At 43.2% G+C, this 21,849-nt stretch overlaps 1 protein-coding gene across 1 annotated transcript in view; it reads right to left on the bottom strand.

Moving 5' to 3' along the window:
- Window positions 1-21,849, bottom strand: part of plppr4b (phospholipid phosphatase related 4b) — a gene marked incomplete at both ends in the record, with an annotated part of 58,458 nt that overhangs the window by 13,225 nt on the left and 23,384 nt on the right. Inside the window, 2 exons of the mRNA XM_080793825.1 lie at window positions 7,656-7,851; window positions 11,416-11,545. Coding sequence (XP_080649951.1) covers window positions 7,656-7,851; window positions 11,416-11,545 — 326 coding nt within the window. The remainder of the gene's footprint in view (window positions 1-7,655; window positions 7,852-11,415; window positions 11,546-21,849) is intronic.

The following is a 21,849-nucleotide window of genomic DNA, read 5'->3' as shown; positions in this document are numbered from 1 at the left end:
AAAATACTTTTAGTCTTACTAGAATTACTAATGAATGATTTTTTGTGTCTGTCCGTCCGTATGAGGATATGCTGTTCCTTATGCTGTTTAGATTTACCACCATTTATGTAAATAAATGTGCAGAGCAAGTTCAGTCAGGTAACCTCAGTGCAGTTGCTGCCGTTCATTGGGCCGCCTCAGCATTACGTTCTCACACACATGGTTCACTCAGCCAATCACACACTCACTCCATCTGCATACCGGCTATTTAAACTGAAAGGGTTTGCACTCCAACCTCCTGCTTGCTTGCTTTGCAGCTGCTGGTTCTGCTGCGCTGCCGTATGCTAAAGTTTTGCTGCTCACCCTCCACCACCCCAGCTGCCACCTGTCGTTTTGGATCTGCTGTTTAGGTACGGGGGATTCTGAGTCCCTATGGTTGGGACTGATGCGCTTGATCTGAGCAGGGGAGAGCCGCCATGGTTGTAACATTTTGCACGTTTCACTCTTTTACTCATAGAGATCCGTTTATCTACATATGTAATATTTTCAGGCAACGGACCTATACATGTCTGCTATCATAAACCACTTCAAGTTTTTCAATTGATAAAACAGGTCGGGAGTTATTAAACTGAACGTGGACGCTGTTCCAGTGTTACATTTGCTGCGCATATGGGATTTATTCTAACGGCATGTGCGAAAAATGTAAATGTAACGCTAAAAAATACAATTAAACATATGGAAATATTACATACATAAAGGAAATTAAATAGTACCGGGTGTACCAGTTTGAGTGTTTGAGTCAGTTCAATGGGAAAATACATCGATTACACAAAAAATTATAAAACGTTTGATTGATTGAGTTGTACAATGTTATACAACCCTAAACTAATTTAGAATACACTCTTTAATTGAAAGACCGCTGCCTGAACATAATATGTCAAATATATAAATATTACATAATGGTATGAAATGGTATGGCGTGTGTGACCCACTTTGCAAAGTTGTTCTTTGGCGTTGCTTACAGACCAGAATGAACGTGCATTGCGTCTAAACACGATGGAAACTAATGAAGAACATAAGCATGAAGACATCCATGTGGATTTTTACTCACCAACATCAAAGAAAAAAACTGTAGCCCACAGATACTCCAGGTGTAAAATCTTACGCCTTTTGAGAAAAGCCAGTTTTTCGCCAATAATTCCCAGTAGGATGAAGGTAAACACTTCAAACTTTCTGGGCATGTAGAGTACAATGCTGTAAACATACTGATAAGAGATAGCATGTTACAACCATAACGCGTTACAACATTGGCGGCTCTCCCCCTAAAAAGCAGATCCAACTCATCGCCAAACCATAATCAATATATTGCTCATATTATTCCAACCATTCTTGAGTTGTCCTGACTGAATAACAATAATTATAAAATGTGCTATTGTAAAAATAAGAACACAGACAATTGCAGATGAAGCTGCTTTGGGAAAGAATGGCTCTGTTTATGCCAAGAGGGCTTTGGTTATAATTAGTTACCTTAGTCTGTAGCTACAGTATATCCTTGCCAACAACCCTGTGTCTCTGCTTACGCACGCAAACACACACACACGCACACGCACATGCACACGCACACGTGCAGCAGCCAACCCCACAAAATTAGCCAAGGATCCCATATTGCGGCTCTTCATGGGTTGAATGCAAAAACAAACCGTAGTGGAGAGAGAGACACACACACACGCGCGCGCGCGCACACACGCACACACAGTCACACACATAGCGAGACATTGTTGATGCCTGAAGATACTCGCACAGTGTTGTGTCGTGGCATTTTGTGGGTCATCACATTTCAGTACATCTGTGCTATGAAATCCTAAATGCTAATTTGAAAATGTAGACATGTAGCATTGCAGGCAGTGGCGGACAATCACTCAACCACTAGTACCACGAGTCAAGGATACGCAGTAGGCGTATACAGTATGATAGGCCTACTCAACTAGTACCACGAGTCAAAGGATACGCAGTAGGCCTATATGATACTCGACTAGTACCACGAGTCAAAGGATACGCAGTAGGCCTACGTATATGATACTCAACTAGTACCACGAGTCAAAGGATACGCAGTAGGCCTATATGATACTCAACTAGTACCACGAGTCAAAGGATACGCAGTAGGCCTATATGATACTCAACTAGTACCACGAGTCAAAGGATACGCAGTAGGCCTATATGATACTCAACTAGTACCACGAGTCAAAGCATACGCAGTAGGCCTATATGATACTCAACTAGTACCACGAGTCTAAGGATACGCAGTAGGCCTATATGATACTCAACTAGTACCACGAGTCTAAGGATATATACGCAGTAGGCCTATATGATACTCAACTAGTACCACGAGTCAAGTAGGCCTATATAGTATGTATACGATACTCCTGGTCAAATATTACTCAAATCAAGTCATACCGTTTGGGCCTAGTGGCCCTGGTGTTATACCGGGGTGCATACTTAGTTTAGACTAGTCATTGGTTAGACATGGGTTAAGGTTAGGTTTAGGTGTGCTGCCCCGTGCGAGGTTAGGTTTAGGGTGAGGGTTTGAGATAGGTTCTAGTTGTAGGACTAATGAGTCTAAACCAAAAACTGTCTAAACTAAGTACTGCACCCGTTATACCGACCAACCTTGGTCCCCTGGCTGCAGCCTTATGCCAATTGCCAAACCAGTTGTCTCCAACCTTGACGTCAAGTTTGACAATGCACTAAAACTGGACAAGCATGCATGTAAACGCTGTGGTCAGATCCAGTTTTTGCTTGCCAAAATCAAGTCTGTCCTTTCTTTTAACGATTTTGAACGTGTCATTCATGCTTTCATCTCCACTCGTTCGGAACTATTGCAACACACTGTATGTTGGCTCAAACCAGGCCTCCATGGCACGTCTAACAGCTGGTCCAAAATTCTGCGGCGCATCTCCTAACTGGAACCTGCAGGCGTGACGACCATGATTATAAAACCTGTTCTGGCCTCTCTTCACTGACTCCCCATTCGTTTTAGAGTTGATTTTAAGATTGTATTGTTTGTCTTCCAATCACTGAATGGGGCTGTCACCGCACTATCTCTGTGATCTTGTGGAGGTTTACCCCCTCAAGGTCATTGCAGGCCAGTTGAATCTTAAGGTCACAAAAAAGGCACGTCGAAAGACCATATGTGACCGAGCTTTTGCTGTTGCGTAGCCCCCAAATTGTGGAACGACCTCCCCTCCCATGTCAAACTGGCCCCCTGCACCATCCAAACTGTGGAACGACCTCCCCTCCCATGTCCAACTGGCCCCCTGCACCATCCAAACTGTGGAACGACCTCCCCTCCCATGTCAAACTGGCCCCCTGCACCATCCAGACTTTTAAATATCGCTTTAAGACCCACCTTTACACTTTGGCTTTTAATTCCGTTTGAGAGTTTCTGTGTTTTTTGTGTGGCTTTTGTGATTTTTCAGTTTTTTTTTTCCAGTTTTGGCTATACAGTGTATTTAGCTTTTGACTTTCTGTACAGCACTTTGTGAACCCTGAGTTGTGAAATGTGCTATATAAATGAAGTGGATTGGATTGGAACTACAAGGGAAAGGTGCAGTGAAATGTTGCACTTCAGTTAAAGTGCTGCAGTGTGTACTGTATATGTGCTTAAATACAATCACACTCGTGAGAAGTGAGAGGCGCACAATGCATTTGTATTCGGCCAGATGTCTTTAGTCCATACTTGGCTGCATGGCAAACGATCTTTCTACATCACAAGTGCTCTATAACCAAACGTAAAAAAATCCCATGGACTTGGCTGCCATATGACTTAATCTTCACAAGCCATGTATTGGAGTGGCTATAGCGCCCCTAAAAAAACAAAAACATAATACAGTACAGTACAGTACAGTACACAAGTAGGGAATTCTAGGGGGTCCCCAGACTCCCCACCCAGGTAAATGATTGATAGAAGTGATGAAGAAGTGGGTCCTTTTGACATGAAATAGGTTGAGGATAACTGGTTTAGCACTGCTATAAAGTGTGCGTGTGCATGCGTGTGCGTGTGCGTGTGTGTGTGTGTGTGCGTGTGTGTGTGTGTGTGTGTGTGCGTGTGTGTGTGATCGACCAACGGAAACCACAACATGGCACACCGCGGTACGTTTCGGTGGTCACCCCTTCACCGAAAACTGGACTATGGATCCATGTATGCCTTTATACTGTTCATATTGGTGCTCTCCAGAAGAACGGCCATTTGTGGGTTTTCTTCTGTCCATAAAGTGTGCGCCTTGACGTAGCCATTTGACCTCATTAACGACAACATCAAAACGCTATACCCATTTCTCTTTTTCTCCCTCGCAATTTCTATCCATGGCACTCGTTCTCTTGTTCCCCCCCCTCTCCCCCCCCCCCCTCTCTCTCTCTCTCTCTCTCTCTCTCTCTCTCTCTCTCTCTCTCTCTCCCCCCTATCTTTTTCATTGTGACCAAAATAGATCTGTCTTGGCTCCTACGCTCGGGTGTGAAAATAGATACAAGTGTGTGTGTGCGGCTGTGCGCAGACAGACGCACGCACGCACGCGCACGCAGGCATGCACGCGCACACGCAAACATGCGCACACGCACACATGCACATGCGCACAACGCGGCAATCAGCTAAATCCTCCCACGGCCATGCAGAGAAACTCTTAATTGCAGCAAGACTTGAATCCTTGGAACCGTATTTTTTTATTTTATTTATTTATTTTTTACCATCGCTCTATACTTGAAGAACAAACCTTGATACTGTTGCCGCATTCAAATTCCACACACTGTACGCTCATTATATGTTCATATTCAGAATCGGCTTATAACCGAAACATTTCGGGGTCATATAAATTCCAACTAGAAAAGGTGTGTGTGTGTGTGTGTGTGTGTGTGTGTGTGTGTGTGTGTGTGTGTGTGTGTGTGTGTGTGTGTGTGTGTGTGTGTGTGTGTGTGTGTGTGTGTGTGTGTGTGTGTGTGTGTGTGTGTGTGTGTGTGTGTGTGTGTGTGTGTGTGTGTGTGTGTGTGTGTGTGTGTGTGTGTGTGTGCGCGTGTGTGCGTGTGCGCGCGTGCGCGTGCGTGCGTGTGTGTGGCATTGCGGCTATGTGTACAAAGCGGGCTACTGCTGAAAACTTTAGAAGCCAATCGTAGCCAATCAGGTTGGATTATGAGAAATCAAACTAACCCGCCTTGATCACATGACTACGGAGAGCATGTGTACCGATTTGCGTGACATTTGGATACAATCTGAAGGAGTAATATTAGAAAATGTGTTTTACATATGTCGACCTCCTGGTGGCGCTATAAAGAGCAGATGGGAAAAATTCCATGCAAAGGATTTTCCTTGGCCTCTAGGGAGTGTGCATATACAAAGTTTTACACATATCCGTGCCGTTAGAGGTAAAAAACACTAATTGGCCAGTTATAGCGCCACCATGAGGCTGAGTTGAAAATGTTCCAGTGGCATTTCTTCCTCTGCCTAGTGGGAATGTGCGTGCACAATTTCACGGAAATCACACGATGTGTTCATGATTTGCGGCATTTTGTTTGAAACTGAGCACTCCTGCGAACTTTGGAAGCCAATCTTAGCCAATCAAGATGGAGACAGTCTGAAAAATCTGAAAGACCCGTTTCGTTGAATGGCTCTAGAGAGACTGTGTACCAATTTGCATGATGTTTGGACAAAATCTGTTCGGTCTCCTGTTCAAAAAGAGACAAAGCGGTCTCCTGGTGGCGCTATAAGAGGCCAATGTGAAAACCTTGGGGGCAGAGGTTCAGCTGTGGCATTCGGGGAGTGTGTGTGCAGAGTGTTGCTGCGATCAAGCCAACGGTGCTGGAGATTAGCTGTCCACAGACGGACACACGGACACACAGACGGATACACACGGACGGACGGACGGAGTGCAAAACATACTCTCTCCCCATGCCTTCGGCCTGGTGGAGACATTAACTTACATTTAAAGGGGAATTAAACCCAATGTGTGATGAGTTTAGTGCCATCTATAGGTTAACACGCTCCCCATGGAGCCCTCGGCCCTCACACACACACACACACACACACACACACACACACACACACACACACAGACCCCTGGGGATCCCTGCGGGGCCCCACTTTGAGAACCGCTGTTAGCATGTTGTAAGCAACAAGGTGGCCTTGATCCAACCCTATACAGCCCTCACCAGGGACGCACACATAGACATCAAAGGGGGCTTCAGCCCCTGCCCTCTCTCTTGTCTGTAAAACAAACTGCGCTCTCCTTTCCAGACCACGAATGCAGCTATAATGTACTGGCCCCTCACCAGCTCACTGCGATCAGCCAACGCAGCAAGTCTGAACCAATTGACCAACATACTCCAACATGTCCAGTTTGGATTTTTCACATTGCGACACATTGTCGATCGGCTATTTTCACATGGACGGCTGACGTGGTTAACCCATTCTGACCTGAGATCAGATTCATACGAGGTTTTCCACTGGACACACACTGGTCTGATTAACCCTTTCTGACCTGAGAACAGATTCTAGAAATGTCAGTCGTTCTTCGATTTTTCAAAAATAGCAGACCTACAAGCTCGTAGCGCGCCACTCGGTGGCGCGCTATGAGCTTGTAGATCTGCTATTTTTCAATAGCTAAAGCATAACGTGATGCTAAACACCAAAATGGGTTCCCGGTCAGAATGGGTTAATGTATGTTTTTGTAATAATAATAATCACAAATCTACAAAGCAACACGTATAAGTAAAGTGCTCGTAGTGAAGTAAAAGTACAAATTATCTGGACCTGAGATGTAGTGTAGGAAAAGTAAACTACAACAAATACCTCTAATTTCTACTTTAAGTCTACAGCCCTTTAACCGATTCAGGACGGGAACCCCTTTTGGTGTTTTAAGCATTATGTTATACGACAAGCTTGTAGCTCTGCTATTTTTGAAAAATCTTGAAAATGTGGCGCACATCTTTGAATATATACTTCTTAAACTCATATCTTTGCTTTCAGGGTGTCCCTGAAACAACATATTTTCCGATGGGGGTCCGCGGCCAAATATGGATGATTCTGGAGGTCCTTGAGATGGAAAGGTTTGAGAACCACTGACTCAAACTCAAAACTTACGGTTTTTCAGAACACTGTCAGGACTCAGAAGACACTTTGTGGAATCCGGTCCTCGGGGGCTAAATGGGTAAAGTAAATGTGCCTTGTCTTCCTGTTCTGTTTGGTTTTCTGTTACTCTGTTGGTTTTGTGTATCTTATTTTGTAGTACGGTCCCTAGTGTTTCCTGTCTGCCTAGTTAATGTTCCCTACCTTGTCTCACCTACCTTGTGATGTGTCAGTGTTTTCACCTGTGTCCTCTTTGTCCTGTTAGCCTATCCTGTGATTGATTGTATTTTGAGTTCACCTGTGTCTAGTTAGTCTATTTATATAGCCCAGTTTGTTCAGTTCCTTGTCAGATCATCATTTCATGTCAGCGTGTATACGGCGTCCTTATTTTGCCTGCCCCATTTTATGGGAAGTTTAAGTTATAGTTTAATAAACATCCTGAACTGTGAATCTTTTGCCTTTTGGTCGTACAGCTTTTGGGTCCTCTGAACGCACCCAGACAAAATGTGCTTTGGTTATACATTCCACCTATACTGTATAGTATACACCGTTTCCTTCTCCTCACCTGCCCTGGTTGATGGCGGCGGGGTCCGGGCCGGCGCAGATGTCGTCCAGGACGTAGGGGTTCTGCTCGCAGGTGACGTTGCGCGTGCCGTAGTCGGGCCGGCACACGGTGAGGAAGTACGGCGCCGGGTAGCCCGTCATCAGCTGCAGCACGTCCGTGATGAGGGCCGTGGCGCACAGGCCGAACGCGTGGACCCCTGAAAGTAAGTAATTAATTAGTTTTTCCCCCAATAAGCTATAATATTTCCATTAATTAAAGGTATATTCAGTGATTTCACTCAAAAAACCTTGGGTTTCGTTTTTGCCTTGGGACCCAAGCTTTCATCCAATCAGGATAGAGAACCAAAAACTAAACCTAAGGTTTTTTTTACCCCCAGGGGTTAACTGCAGGGGACAGGGAGGAACTCCTTATATGGTCAGCACACTCTATAGTAGAGAGTATTATCACAACAAAACAAAAAAATAAGTGATATTTGAATGTGGAAATTCCATTCCATACATTTAGAAAACGTATGTTTAAGAAGTATAGTAAAAAATAGCCCATCTACAAGGTCACAACGTGATGTGAAGCAAATAAAAAAGATCCATAGTGGAAAGCTAAAATGAATATCAAATATGTAAATACTGAATCAAGCACCTAAAAACTGTCTTGGGTGTTCACAAAAGTAGACAATGAAACAGTTTTTTTTGCGTGAAATATCCCTTTAGAGTAGCATAACATTTTCCCAGCTATCCAGAAACTATTAAAAAATGTTTACTGAAACGCTTGTCTGTAATAACCTGTAAAAAGGAATGAAAACAAAGTAAACATAAAGTAGCATGAATAAAATAAAACAACTTTTCGATGCTCTCATCATGACAGATGATATAAATTCAAACAGGGCTTTAATCTCTAATTTTAAATAAATGCATAAATAAGACCAAAAAGGCACAGAAGAACAGAAGGTTTCTGCTCGACAGTGACGATATGAATAATATATGAACTGCACACAAACACAGACACACATGCACGCACACACACACACACAATATGCTAAATGCTAAACCAAACACTTGGCAAATAATGCAAGTGGCACACACACACACACACACACACACACACACACACACACACACACACACACACACACACACACACACACACACACTGTTTTCTATTCAACTTCTATTCAAGGTCTTATCAGGGTTCAGTTTAAATAATTCATTAGGACAGTCAGGTTCTCAAAGTGTGTGTGTGTGTGTGTGTGTGTGGGGGGGGGGGCAGAAAACTCCTTTATGTTAGTTGTCAGTTAAATGTACTGTCTAAAAATACATATTAGCGTGAACACAATTCTACACTGCCCTCATAATGCCGTCAAACAAGTCTATGAAGCTATCTATGAAATCTCTCTAAGGTCGTCCTCAGACGTCCTCCTGAGCGTCCTCCATCACTTCCAGTCATCCTGGTTCTCCGTACATCTGTCCAGCTCGTTGGTGCTTTGCGCTCCTGCGTCGTCTTTCTCACGTACATCCACATAATGTTAATGTGGGACGTCCTCTTGACCGGTGCCCGTGTGTTGGCTCCCACAGCACTATAACTTGCTGGCTTGGCAGCTCTTGGTGTCTTTGACGGTGTATAGTGCAGGTAGTGTATATAGTCTCATTCTCCTTGGCTGATATTTTCGGACTCCACCCTTGGCATTCCATCATACAGATTCTTATTGGTAACATGTGTACTCTTGCTGATGTTAAACCCATTCTGAAACCCATATCTACGATCTGGATCTACAAGCTCATAGCGCGGCACCGAGTGCCCCGCTACAAGCTTGTAGGTCTGCTATTTTAGAAAAAAACGCACAAATGTGGCGCACATCTTTGAATATTCTTTCAGAGCAAACGTTTTTAACTCAAACTTTGATGCTGAGGGGTTCCTGGAACAACATATTTTCAGATGGGAGTCGGTGGCCAATTACATACATTTTTGGGGTCCTTGACATGAAATATTGAGAACCACCGACACAGAAACATGAGGTTTCTCTGAAAACTGTCATGATGTAGAAGACATTTTTTTGAATCGTTCCCCGGTCTAAATGGGTTAAGTACTGCACGCAGCATTTTGGTGTAGCACCCTTCGAGAGACTTTTTCTCAGGGTTGGCTTCAGGGTTCCAGCTTTCACTGCCGTATAGGAAAACAGACTCTATACCGCTGCATAGAAGAAGCTGAGTTTCTCCCCCTTGGGGGGAGGTTGGAGTTCCATACACATGCCGTTCAGGACCCTCCATCCATCCAAGTGCCTTCCTCACTTTGATATCTTACCGTGCCGTTGAGTTGACCATGTTGTTGTCAGAGATGGATGGTCCGATGATGTGATGTTATATATGATTTAACTTGGCGTTTTCTTGGCATTCAGCGACCGGAGGCCAACCTTAATTGACTCCACTCTGGTCGGGAGCGCCTGAGCTTGTCCCGCGTGGTCGGAGAGCAGGCTGATGTCGTTTGTGTGAAAGTTTAATCTGCGACACAATGTTATACAATATGTAGTGGGGCTGTGGGGGTCCCTGCTTCATCTATCTCTGCAGCTAAAGGCCTATTCATAGTCTGGATTTTCGGTGGTGAGGTGACCACCGCTCCGGTGGTGAGCTGACCACCGGAGCTGAAATAACGTTGAGCGGTGGTGAGTGACAAACAGAGAGAAGGGCTGGAGCGGTGGTTTGCTCTTCACCGCGGCTCTGTGACGTCATGTTGTAGTTCGGTGGTCACCTAACCACCGAAAATCCAGAATATGTATGAGCCGTTAGGGGTCCTTGGCCTGAAAAAAAGTAGACCCTCTCTATACTTATTCTTATACTTATACCTCTACACTTCGGAAATACCGCACCGGGAGCACACTCGCCTATTAGTTTGCATTGCACAGTGCGCTCAGTGTGCTGTTTCCGAACGCGCCCCGCATGTCTTTGCTTGTTTGAGTTTGAGAGTGACTGCATTACACCACTACCAGTGTCACAGTGTGCTTGACAGCACATATTTATTTATTTTTAGTTACATTTTAGTCACCTGGAATGTTTTAGTGTTAGTCGAGTAAATATCATAAGATTTTAGTTGACTAAATCTACAGTTGATTTGGTCAACTAAAATGTATTTTGGTGGGCCTGATTTTACACTTGCTAGAAATAGCCGAAAATAGTAGATCAGCTATTTTCAGCATGCAACCAAGTGTAAAATGACGTGTCTTTTAGTTCTACTGGCTCTCTTCTCCACTAGTCTCTCCCTAGCATTTTAGTTTTTAATTTGTTGACGAAATTGTCAATATATTTAGTCTCAGCTTTAGTCATCGTGGCTTAGTTTTTTGTTTGTTTGTTTGTTTTTTATTCCGTTTTCCTCTGTGTGAAACGGTAGTCGACGAACGTTTTTCGTCATAGTTTTATAGCCAGGGCCGTAGCTGACCATTTGGTTGCCCTATACTCGTAGGATATTTGTGCTGCCCGCCCTCCCGACGAGAGCGCTGCTGTTCCTCATGCAGATCGGCTATTTTCACTATTTGTGAGGACGCACACACACGGCCGCTCCTTATTACGCGGCGGAGCCGCAAAGAAAATTGTTATTTTAAGGGTCGGCTTGGCACTTTTTGGCACATTTTGTTGCCCCCCTCGGCGTGTTGCCTTACTCGCTGCGCGTATAGGTAGCGACGGCACTGGTTAGAAGAAGGGTATGAAAGCAGCCCATGCAGCTCACCATTCGTCATTGTTTTAGGCTATAGAAGAAGGGTATGAAAGCAGCTCACCAACGAAGCGGACCGCTCTGCGTATGAAGGAGTTGAAGTTGCAGCCGGCCGCGTTGATGTTGGCCTCGGTGCCCGGTCCAGTCTTCCTCCGCGACAGGCAGCAGAACAAGATGGCCTCTCCTATCATTATCTGGGTAATAATAATAATAATAATAATAATGACACAATATCAATAATTAGAATAATTTCTCACACACACACACACACACGTGCGCGCGCACACACGCACACACACACACACACGTGCACACACTCTCACACACTCAGCATGGGCAGACTTGAGCAGACAGCCGCGGACAGAAAAAGCTGTGTTTTACGTCATTTCCGAGTTTTTAGACAGCTGGTGGATTCCCGGAAACGCTCGCCTCCGCGGCAGTCAACCGCGGGGGTGCGTGGAGCTTAATTTCCATCCACCAGCTGTCTAAAAACTCGGAAATGACGTAAAACACAGCTTCTTCTGTCCGCGGCTGTCGGCTCAAATGTGCCCATGGGTACTGGAGGGTCCCTGGGTGGAAATCTAACAGCATCTACTATATAAAGCACCACGTCTCTGCCTACGAGTGTGCATGCGTGTGTATACGTGTGTGTACGGTTGTAATGCACGTAACTCGAGAACCGTTTCACCCACCGACTTCACATTCGACACACGCGTTCCACACCCCCACAGGGAGTGCAGTGCCAGGTGTCAAGTCGTTCGGACCCACGGTTCTCCAGAACCACCACAACAGGCTCTGCCAGTGGGCCTAATGAGGCCAACTCCTTTCACCTGTGCAATTTCCAGCCTCTGCCTCAGCTAATTGAGGCTCAACCAATCAGGCTCTGCCAGTGGGTCGAATTGATTGCCAAGTACACATTTCAGTTTGTAGTCTTCACACACACAGGCACATGTACACAGATCTCCATGTGGGACACCGGCTGACAGTTAAAACGGGTGATATGACAATGTATATCATTAGATTTCCAAGTTGCATCGTTCCCAAGTATAGGCTGGTGGCCGACTGCGACGGGCACGTACAGGTCTAGTCTTTGCCACGGCAAGGCTTCAAGTTCAAGTCCCTCTGAACCGCTGGCGCTTAATTATACATTGCTTCAGCCAAAACACTCTGAAGTAAATCAAACTTAAATGTAACTAAAACGCGTCGACGAGACCCATTTTCATATAATGCTGAATTAGAGACCTTGGTGATGCCATGTTGAAAATCTGGAAATATCTAGCAGAATTGTTTACGTCGCGATCTTGGAGAGGAATCCAACCACGGACTGAATCATTCGAGAACGCCTCAATCAAATCCTATTATCCCCATAACCTGATGTGTCCCCCTTATCAGATTGTTGACGTACATGTGAACGTAGAGAGAGAGAGAGAGAGAGAGATTAAAGAGTTCTTAGAGGCATGCTTCAAGGGATCTCCATAATGGCATTACTGACATGCTGTGGTTGTGATTCCCCGCGCTGTGACGGGGCTCAGTGGGAAATGAACGCAGCGTCTGAAGGGAAAAGAGACATCACTCAGTTCTCCCTCAATTGGATTAAATTCAAATTAGAACTCTCGGTATTCCTATCTAATTCCTTCCTCTCGGCTCTTTTGAAACTTCAAAATTCACGATTTCTCGAAAACTAGTGTGGGAATGAACCACGTGAGCCCAAGAACTCCCCCATATATTCAGGAGGATCAGGCAAGTCTTGACGAGCACAAAGCTTGTAGATCAGCTGCTCGCGGTCACTCCCCCCGTTCTCAATCTATACCAGCCTTCCTGGACTACACAATCTAACTCACTTCCTTCCTGTACTACAATTCCCATAATGCTTTGGTGCACTGCTCCTCCTTGTGGATAGGGGGAGGGCTGTCTTACTGAGACAACTTGTAGTCCAGGAAGAAAAGTGAGCCCCACCCTCTTTTTGAAACCGCCTCCTCGCCACTTGCCCTACACATGCGCGTTCACGCGAGGCTGTGCCATATTATGTGTCGTCCGAAACCAAGCAGCCTTGAGTGGAAGCGGCTTATAAAGCCCTCAAGAGCGAGTCTATGCCGATCTAGACTCGATTGCCTTGTGCAGCCCAATAAATGATAAATAAACTGCTCCTAAACAATCTTCATCTGATGCTGAATAGACAACGCTCCAACTGATGTTCACAAAAGGGCTCTTTATTTACTCTATACAAAAAAAAACTATACATTTAATAAACCACACGAACAAGACACCTTTTAACACAAAATGATTTATAAACACCATGGATGTATTATGAAATGTCCTTTTTGACAATCACGCTGTAAATTCCTTCTAAATGTCGATATTAATGAAATCCACATGTCACAAAACACGATGCAATGCAACAGGACTGTACAACCAAAATAACAAGTAACACAATGACATGATGGTAACTGTAATGTTTATCCATTTGACAGTTTAACCTTTCATCCATAATTGGGCACTTGGCATGTCAGAATACTATAGTAACACCACTGAAGAAAAGGCCCCTGGATGTCAGTATGTTCTGTGTTGTCGGTGAAGCACGTTGATTCATTCACTCTTGCATTGATTCATGTGTTGCTATCAAGAGAAGTCAATAGAGCGTCGCAGTCCCGCCCCCTTTCAGAATGACGAGTGGCCCAGAAAATGATTCCACGTTCATTTTCTCCATAGGCCTTTCAAAAAGTATTTATTTAAAGACGGTTACGCCCGGGGACAAAGCCAAATCGGACCGTGACACATCATGACAATGAACACAATGTTTTGGGCCGATCAAAAAATGTATAATACAGTTACAGAAGTCATTTGTGTTTAGCTCAGAGGATGAGAACCATAGAAGAAGACATGATTTTAAACATCTGTTCGCCCGGACTACACTAAAACAAATGTGCACTTCTGTCACAGGTATACAATTATGGAATTCACAAAACCAGGAGTTGAAGAGTTGTACAACAGTGTTTCAGTTTAAGAAAGTGTTTAAAAAGGAAAAAATGATAAAATATGAACGAGAAGGTTATAGATAAGTGTTATTTTGTTCCCTCAGCGTTGTTTTGTTTTGTTTTTGTTTGTTCTCTTGTTGAGCTCTATGTTATTTCGTCTTGTTGTTCTCTTTTTTAGGGTTAGGGTGAGTAAGTATGTAAAAACCAAACTGAAATTAAATAAATAAATATGAAATGAAATGAAATGAAATATAAGAAGAAAAACTAAACAAATAGTGTTGTATCCTGCCTTTATTTTCTTCTTTCTAATTATTAATTATCGGCCCAAAATATTGTGTTTGCTGTCATGATTTGTCACGATCCGAGATGGCTTTGTCCGTCCGCGGCGTAACCGTCTTTAAATAAATAGTTTTTGAAAAGCCTATGGAGAAAATGAATGGAGAATCATTTCCTGGGCCACTCGTCGTTCTGAAAGGGGGCGGGGACTGCGACGCTCTATAAACCAGTCTTTGGAGTTAAAGCAGTGCTTTGGGGATTCATTCCAAAACTGTACAGTAACCATGGCAACGAGTGGTGTCTGTTTCCTGTTTCTGCACAAGAAGGGTGAATCATGAGGCCTTTCCAAACTGTTTTTTTATACCCAGCATCCTAATCAAGGGAACTTGATTCAGCTGGAGGGGCACTTCCACTTCAAATAGGGCCCCGGTGTCCATGACATCATGGAGTCCATGGACACTTTGAAATCATAAAAATATCTAGTAAAAACACAAATTACCCACATAAACACCCCACAGGAAAGTGTTTCTCGTCTCCCAATTATCAAAACAAGATATGGTTGCCAAAGGGGTGACGTGGCCATTTTAACGCAGGAAAGAAACATCTAAATATATATGGAGAGATATGCCCGACAGCAACGATACAAAGGGTTTCCGACCCTGTGTCTGTGTGCGTAATGCGAGCGTGCATGTGTGTGTACATACAGTATGTGATTCAACGGGCCTCGTAGGGCGCGTGTGCGTGACCCACCAGGATAGTTTAAAGTAAATCCACACGGACAGCCCAGCCCGTCCGGCCCTAGGGTTGTCTGGACTGATACGCACACAGCCTCATGGCCTGACGAAGATGTAACTTAAACATGGAACCATTTTTATTTGCACTTATATTAAACTATAAGGGCCTATTTTGTCTGAGCTGCTCCAGTGCCTTCTTTTTCGCATCGTATACTCCACAGCCTTTGCACAGTGGTGCTCAACCTTTAAGGACGTGACCCCCCTCCCACGTCCTCCCCTTCCTGACAAGCACTTTGAAACATTTTTAATCGGTTCCACAGATAAATATTGTGGAAAATAGTTGATCTACAACAAGTAGATCCGCTATTTTCACTATAGTTTGGGTCCCGGGCGAATATCAATTTCTGTTTTTGGTTTACCCACCTGCTCTGCTGTGCTACGCAATCTTATGGACATGGATTGTTCTTAATCTTGAGTAGCCCTACATATAATACCGATGTTGAAATGGTCAATTTGTACACCACCACCACCACCACAATGCATACAAAATGTGGTGCCGGCCAGTCCAGCAGTTCATCTCCTTATTTCTACATACTGAGAGACAGATACACAGGCAGACAGATAAAGATCCTGGAATTCTTTTTAGATAGATATCGAGATGTTTCTCAACGACCTATTTGACCAGGTCCAGTTGTTGGTCAGCTGCTCTTAAGACATTTTAACCTCATTATCTTCTAGTCAGTCAATAGTCAAGTAATTAGTAACTAAAGTTTTCAAATGTAGTGTACAACATTTGCCTCTGAGATGTAGTGGGGTAGAAGTAAAAGTATTGGAAATTGGAGATACTTAAGTAAAGTACAAATACCTCAAAATTGTGCTTAAGTGCCGTACTTAAGTAAATGCACTTAGTTACTTTCCAACACTGTATGCATATTGATTCTGTTGACATGTATGGATTTACTCTTTGTTAAACACCCTGAGTACAGAATGCTGTTTTGAAAACGTGACTGTGTTGCTAAATATGTTAACATTTTGATAAAATGCTTATTTTTCTACTTACATAAATCATATCAATCATGCACATGCAAGAGGACTCCTCATCACCTCACATAACGAGGTTGTTTTTAACTGTTAACTGTTTTTGAGAATGCGTCAGCAGCAACTACATGTTACACTTAGATTCACAGCCGTACACGATAAGCACATTTCTATGAAAGAAACCAAGAAATAATAACATCTTAGAAGTAAAAAGTCAGTTAATAAAACAGCACTTTATTTACTATATGAGGAGTGTCTGGATACCCACTGCACCGTCCTATGGCCAGTGAAAGTGACATTTTATTATTCTGCACAGCCTTCCACCAGCCTATAGCTTGCATTTCAATAGATGATAGAGCTAATAGTTTATGTTCTCATATTAAATTGCTTCCCCGTATTCCATATTTGGACACACATCTTCTCACAGACGCTGGGAACTAAGTCCAGCCCATTCTCCCATTGACTGGGGGCGGATCTGAAGCTCTAGGCTGTAGGTTTTGGGGTGGTCTCTCCTCCTATAAATAAGGAGGGAGAATGCTCAGATGTTAGAGTATCTCTCTCCACCACAGGAGAACTGCCACTACTGCTGCTGCTGACTTCTGCCCCTGACATCCACTTCACCACTTCCATCTGCTCTCAACAAGTCGCCGCACCAAGTCTCCGCACTCCCAAAGGATTCCGATTCTGTAAGTCATCACAATCTCTCATGCTTTTCTCACTCTTACTCTATTTGTATGCCATTGTACTATATGGCACATGGGAAACCAAGAAGGAAAAACAGAGTTTATTTTAAGCCTATGTCTATAATGTCATGTCATGTATATCAGAAACCCATCTTCCACTGACATAATTGTGAGGCAGATTTTTTTAAAGCAAAAAAAATATATATTTGATTTTTATTATCGCCAGAACAATGACTTCCATTATCACAGTGTAACTTTTCAGCAATAGAAAGCCTGCAGTTTCTATTAGCTTGGATTCGACCATCGATGAGGTCACTGGAAGACTATGGGCTCCATTTCCGTCACCGCTAAACCCCTTATCCCTAAACTTCTTTGCCTTTTTTCTTTTTTTTTTTTTTACTATTTTGCAAAACATCTTTGAATAGTTAAAATGGCCAGTCTACAAGCTCACAACATGTCAATGTAGATTGGCTAACTGCCCATAAATATAGACACTGACTTGAGTATAGGGAAAACATTAGTGAGGACCAGTTATATGAAGATAGGTTGAAAAGTGGTGAAGTTGTCCTTTAAGTAAAGTAGGCTAATATTGCAGGCAGAAACATTTTTTGTGGGTTATTTTTTTGCACATTAAAGCTCGCTATCACTATGACCATGTATAGTGCCTTAACCCATTCTGACCTGAGATCAGATTCATACGAGGTTTCCACGGGACACACACTGGTCTGATTAACCCATTCTGACCTGAGATCAGATTCTAAAAATGTCAGTCGTTCTTCGAATTTTTCAAAAATAGCAGACCTACAAGCTCGTATCGCGCCACTCGGTGGCGCGATACGAGCTTGTAGATCTGCTATTTTTCAATAGCTAAAGCATAACATGATGCTAACACCAAAATGGGTTCCCGGTCAGAATGGGTTAAATAACACTATATAATGCATAACAGTGCATATAATGCATTCAATTAATATAGTGTACATGATAATTATAGTACAATTTGATCCTGGGACTGCTCAGCAACCATGAATGATGAAACTTGACCTTAAAAGTCAGCATGACATGCTTAAAACTCTGTTACGATTACAGTTATAAACCATTAAGACTATTTATCAGTGCATATTACTTTAATTAGGCTACACTGTGTTATTAGCAGATTATAATGCATGCCAAGTAACACTTTGCAACATTCTAGACATTTACATTTTAAATGTGCATTATTACCAATTATTATTATTATTATTATTATTATTACCAATCAAGTAGACTATACAGGGGGGGGAATACATGTGTTTAATATGATTAATTAGTGATTTTATTGTCTCCAGTTCAATGGTGTATAATAATAATAATAATATTTTTTCCTCTTCAGAATTTTTAGACTCTGCCTCGTGTAATTAATGGTTTAATAACAATGGACATTCATGTTCTTGTCTACAGTTGGGACAATGGTGTCCCCAACCATGAAGCTGATGCTGGTCCTCACAGCGCTGACCGGCATCTCATCTCTTCCGTACCCAGGCAAGATATTTATGAATAACTTGTATATCAACAATTATGTTTCTGGTTGTTGCATGTTTCTTTTCACAAGCACATCGATTGTCCTTACCGGGGCTATAAGCATTCATTGTGGTTATGAGGAAGGTCACATCACATTAAGTATACACGTGCATGTGTCTTCATTCAATCAAGTAAGGTGTAAATGTCCCACTGTATGACTGTTATGTGTTCACCACTATGGAAAAGGTTGACTTACTGTAGCCTTCCAACATGATTCACTGTGATATGTATGATGCTACATGGATGGGGCAAAGCAGAGCTATAGAGTAAGACAGAGTTATGACATTGAGGGCGCAGAAAACAGCCCGGTCACGTGGTTCATGTGACTCGTTTGTCACTGACTTGACTCCAATGCACTCCGTAAACTCCATAAACAGGCCTTTTGTCACTATTCGCCAATAGAGGTCTATGTGGAGTGGAGCCACATGACGTAACTCTGTCTTATACTCTATGGCTCTATGACTCTACTCTTTTTTCAATTTGCAAAGGTCCTGTCTGCAGGAACCAGCCGCTGGACCTCGTGTTCATCATTGACAGCTCAGGGAGCATTGGCTTGACCAACTTTAATCGATTTGTCAAGCCGTTTGTCAGAGATTTAGTGGGAAAGTTCACAATTGCACAGGACGCAACCAGGGTGGGACTGGTGCTCTACAGCTATGAGGTTAGAGTGGAGTTCGACTTGAGGATATACGACACCGTAGAGGATATCAAAAACCATATCATGCGATTGGAATATCTACAATCTGGCACTTTCACCGGCAAAGCTATCAAGACGGCCACTGAGGCGGTTTTCAACACGGCCAGGGAAGGAGTCAGGAAATTAGCCATCGTCATCACAGACGGAGAATCGAACAATTATAGGGAGCTTGTGAATGCTGTGAATGCTGCTAAGCACGCAGGCATCGTGATGCACGCTGTTGGGATTCATGACGAAAGTGACGCAGACTTCGCCCGATTCAAGACGGAGCTCAGCCTCATCGCCTCTAAAGAGGAATATATACACCATGTCACGGACTTTCAAAAACTAGCAGGTGATTAATGTGTACTGTAATGTTTAGTTGTGTCTCAATGAAAAAACAAATGCTGTTGCACAACGGTGGCTATAAGATAAAACTACAACACGTCTTACATGAATCTAAAGCATTTCCTGTTATCTAAAATATATCGTAAAATATATTATTTTTTTCAGAATTTGAGAAAAAAATCCTCGAAGAGGTGTGTACTGAAGAAGACGATAGTGCCAAGAGCCATGCAGGTGAGCAGCAGTTTGATTCAAATCCACTAACTAACTAGTTGTGTTTAACCACTTTAACCAACATTTTACACTTTATCTATGTATTTTCTTTTTTTGTTGGTTTTTAATAGCAGATCTACAAGCTCATAACGCATCGTGACGCGTTGTGCGCTTTTTTTTTCGTGAGCTGCTATTTTCAAATAGCCTAGTCGCTTCTTTTGGGCTTGTTCTCATAGACCTGGTTGGTTATTTCTCTCACACAATCTGGCAACACTGTCTGCTGTCCCTATTCCGAGCATGTCGTTATACAAGTAGAAAAAGTACAAGGTAGGGCTTGTGTGGTTAAGCCTTGACGCAACGTGTTTTGATGCTAGCTATAAACCAATGCATAAGATTTAAGAATAAAATAAAGGTTGACATCATGTTTCTTGCACTATTTCTCCAGACCGTCGCTGTGACCTGCCAGCGAAGCAGACAGGTTCTTGCGGTGAATGGACTCCAGCCTGGTCCTATGACAAAGAGAACGAAATATGTAAAAAGTTCTGGTATGGACAATGCGGCGGAAACCAGAATCGCTTTGAGTCGGAAGAGGAATGCAAAACTGCATGCGTTGGTTGGTTATTTCTCTCACACAATCTGGCAACACTTAGAGATATTAATGAAACAATTATGTTTCTGGTTGTTGCATGTTTCTGTTCACAAGCACATCAATTGTCCTTACCGGGGCTATAAGCATTCATTATGGTTATGAGGAAGGTCACATCACATTAAGTATACACGTGCATGTGTCTTCATTCAATCAAGTAAGGTGTAAATGTCCTACTGTATGGCTGTTATGTGTTCACCACTATGGAAAAGGTTGACTTACTGTAGCCTTCCAACATGATTCACTGTGATATGTATGATGCTACATGGATGGGGCAAAGCAGAGCCATAGAGTAAGACAGTTATGACATTAAGGGGGCAGAAAACAGCCCGGTCACGTGGTTCATGTGTCTCGTTTGTCACTGTAAAGCCCATAGACTCCAATGCATTCCGTGAACTTCCGGTTCAGGCCTTTGTAGAAGAGTTGGAGTGGAGCCACATGACGTAACTCTGTCTTATACTCTATGGCTCTGGGACAAAGCTAAATGGTTTGTGGGGTTTGCATATCAGGCTCACCTTTATCAATAGCATTGATAGCAAAACAATGTCTAACCGTGCTCTATGTGTGTGCACACAGTCTACGAGAAGTGTACTACCTGTCACTTGGACCTCGCCTTTATACTGGACAGCTCTGACGCCGCCCTTAGATTTGGCTTTAAAGATGAGCAGTCGAATTCCAGGGAACTGTTGAGGCGTCTCGGCGAACTCGAGGACCGTCTGGGCCCAAAGGGCCTCAGGAGAAGGACGGCTGTGATGCAGTACAGCACCGAAACGGAAGCAAAGCGGTTCAGTGAGGGGCTGACCGACGACGACGTCCAGGATACCATCAGAGATTTTGAATACATGGCATTAGGCCAAAACACCGCCGGTGCCATCAACAAAATGACCGACATCTACCGGAGAGAGTCCCGCAATGAGCAGATCAAAGTAGCCCTGCTGTATACGAATGGCAGAAGACTGGACGAATCTTTGAAACGAGCTCTCGAATCGGCCAGGATTCAGGGCATCAAGATCATCACCGTGGGCGTCGAGAGTCAAAGAGACTTCAATAGAATCATAGAAGAAATTGTGAGTAGAGTTTACAAATGTATAATAATCTACAAGCTCTGCAATGCATCATGATGCGACGCATTGTGAGCTTGTTTTTTCAAAATATGGTTAATGTAGGTTTTGTGATTATAATCAAAATCTAAAAATAACTATAGTAGCTGAAGTTTTCAAGTAAATGTAGTGGAGTTAAAGTACAATATTTAGATCCGAGATGTAGTGGAGTACAAGTTAAAGTATTGGAAATTGAAAATACTCACATCAAAACTGTACTAAAGTAAAGTACTTAAGTAAATGGTCAGTTACTTT

Source organism: Protomyctophum bolini (assembly GCF_963924005.1).
Source record: "Protomyctophum bolini genome assembly, chromosome: 21".
Classification (NCBI taxonomy): domain Eukaryota; kingdom Metazoa; phylum Chordata; class Actinopteri; order Myctophiformes; family Myctophidae; genus Protomyctophum; species Protomyctophum bolini.
The sequence above is the reverse complement of the archived record's forward strand: the minus strand, read 5'-3'. Positions and strand labels throughout refer to the sequence as shown.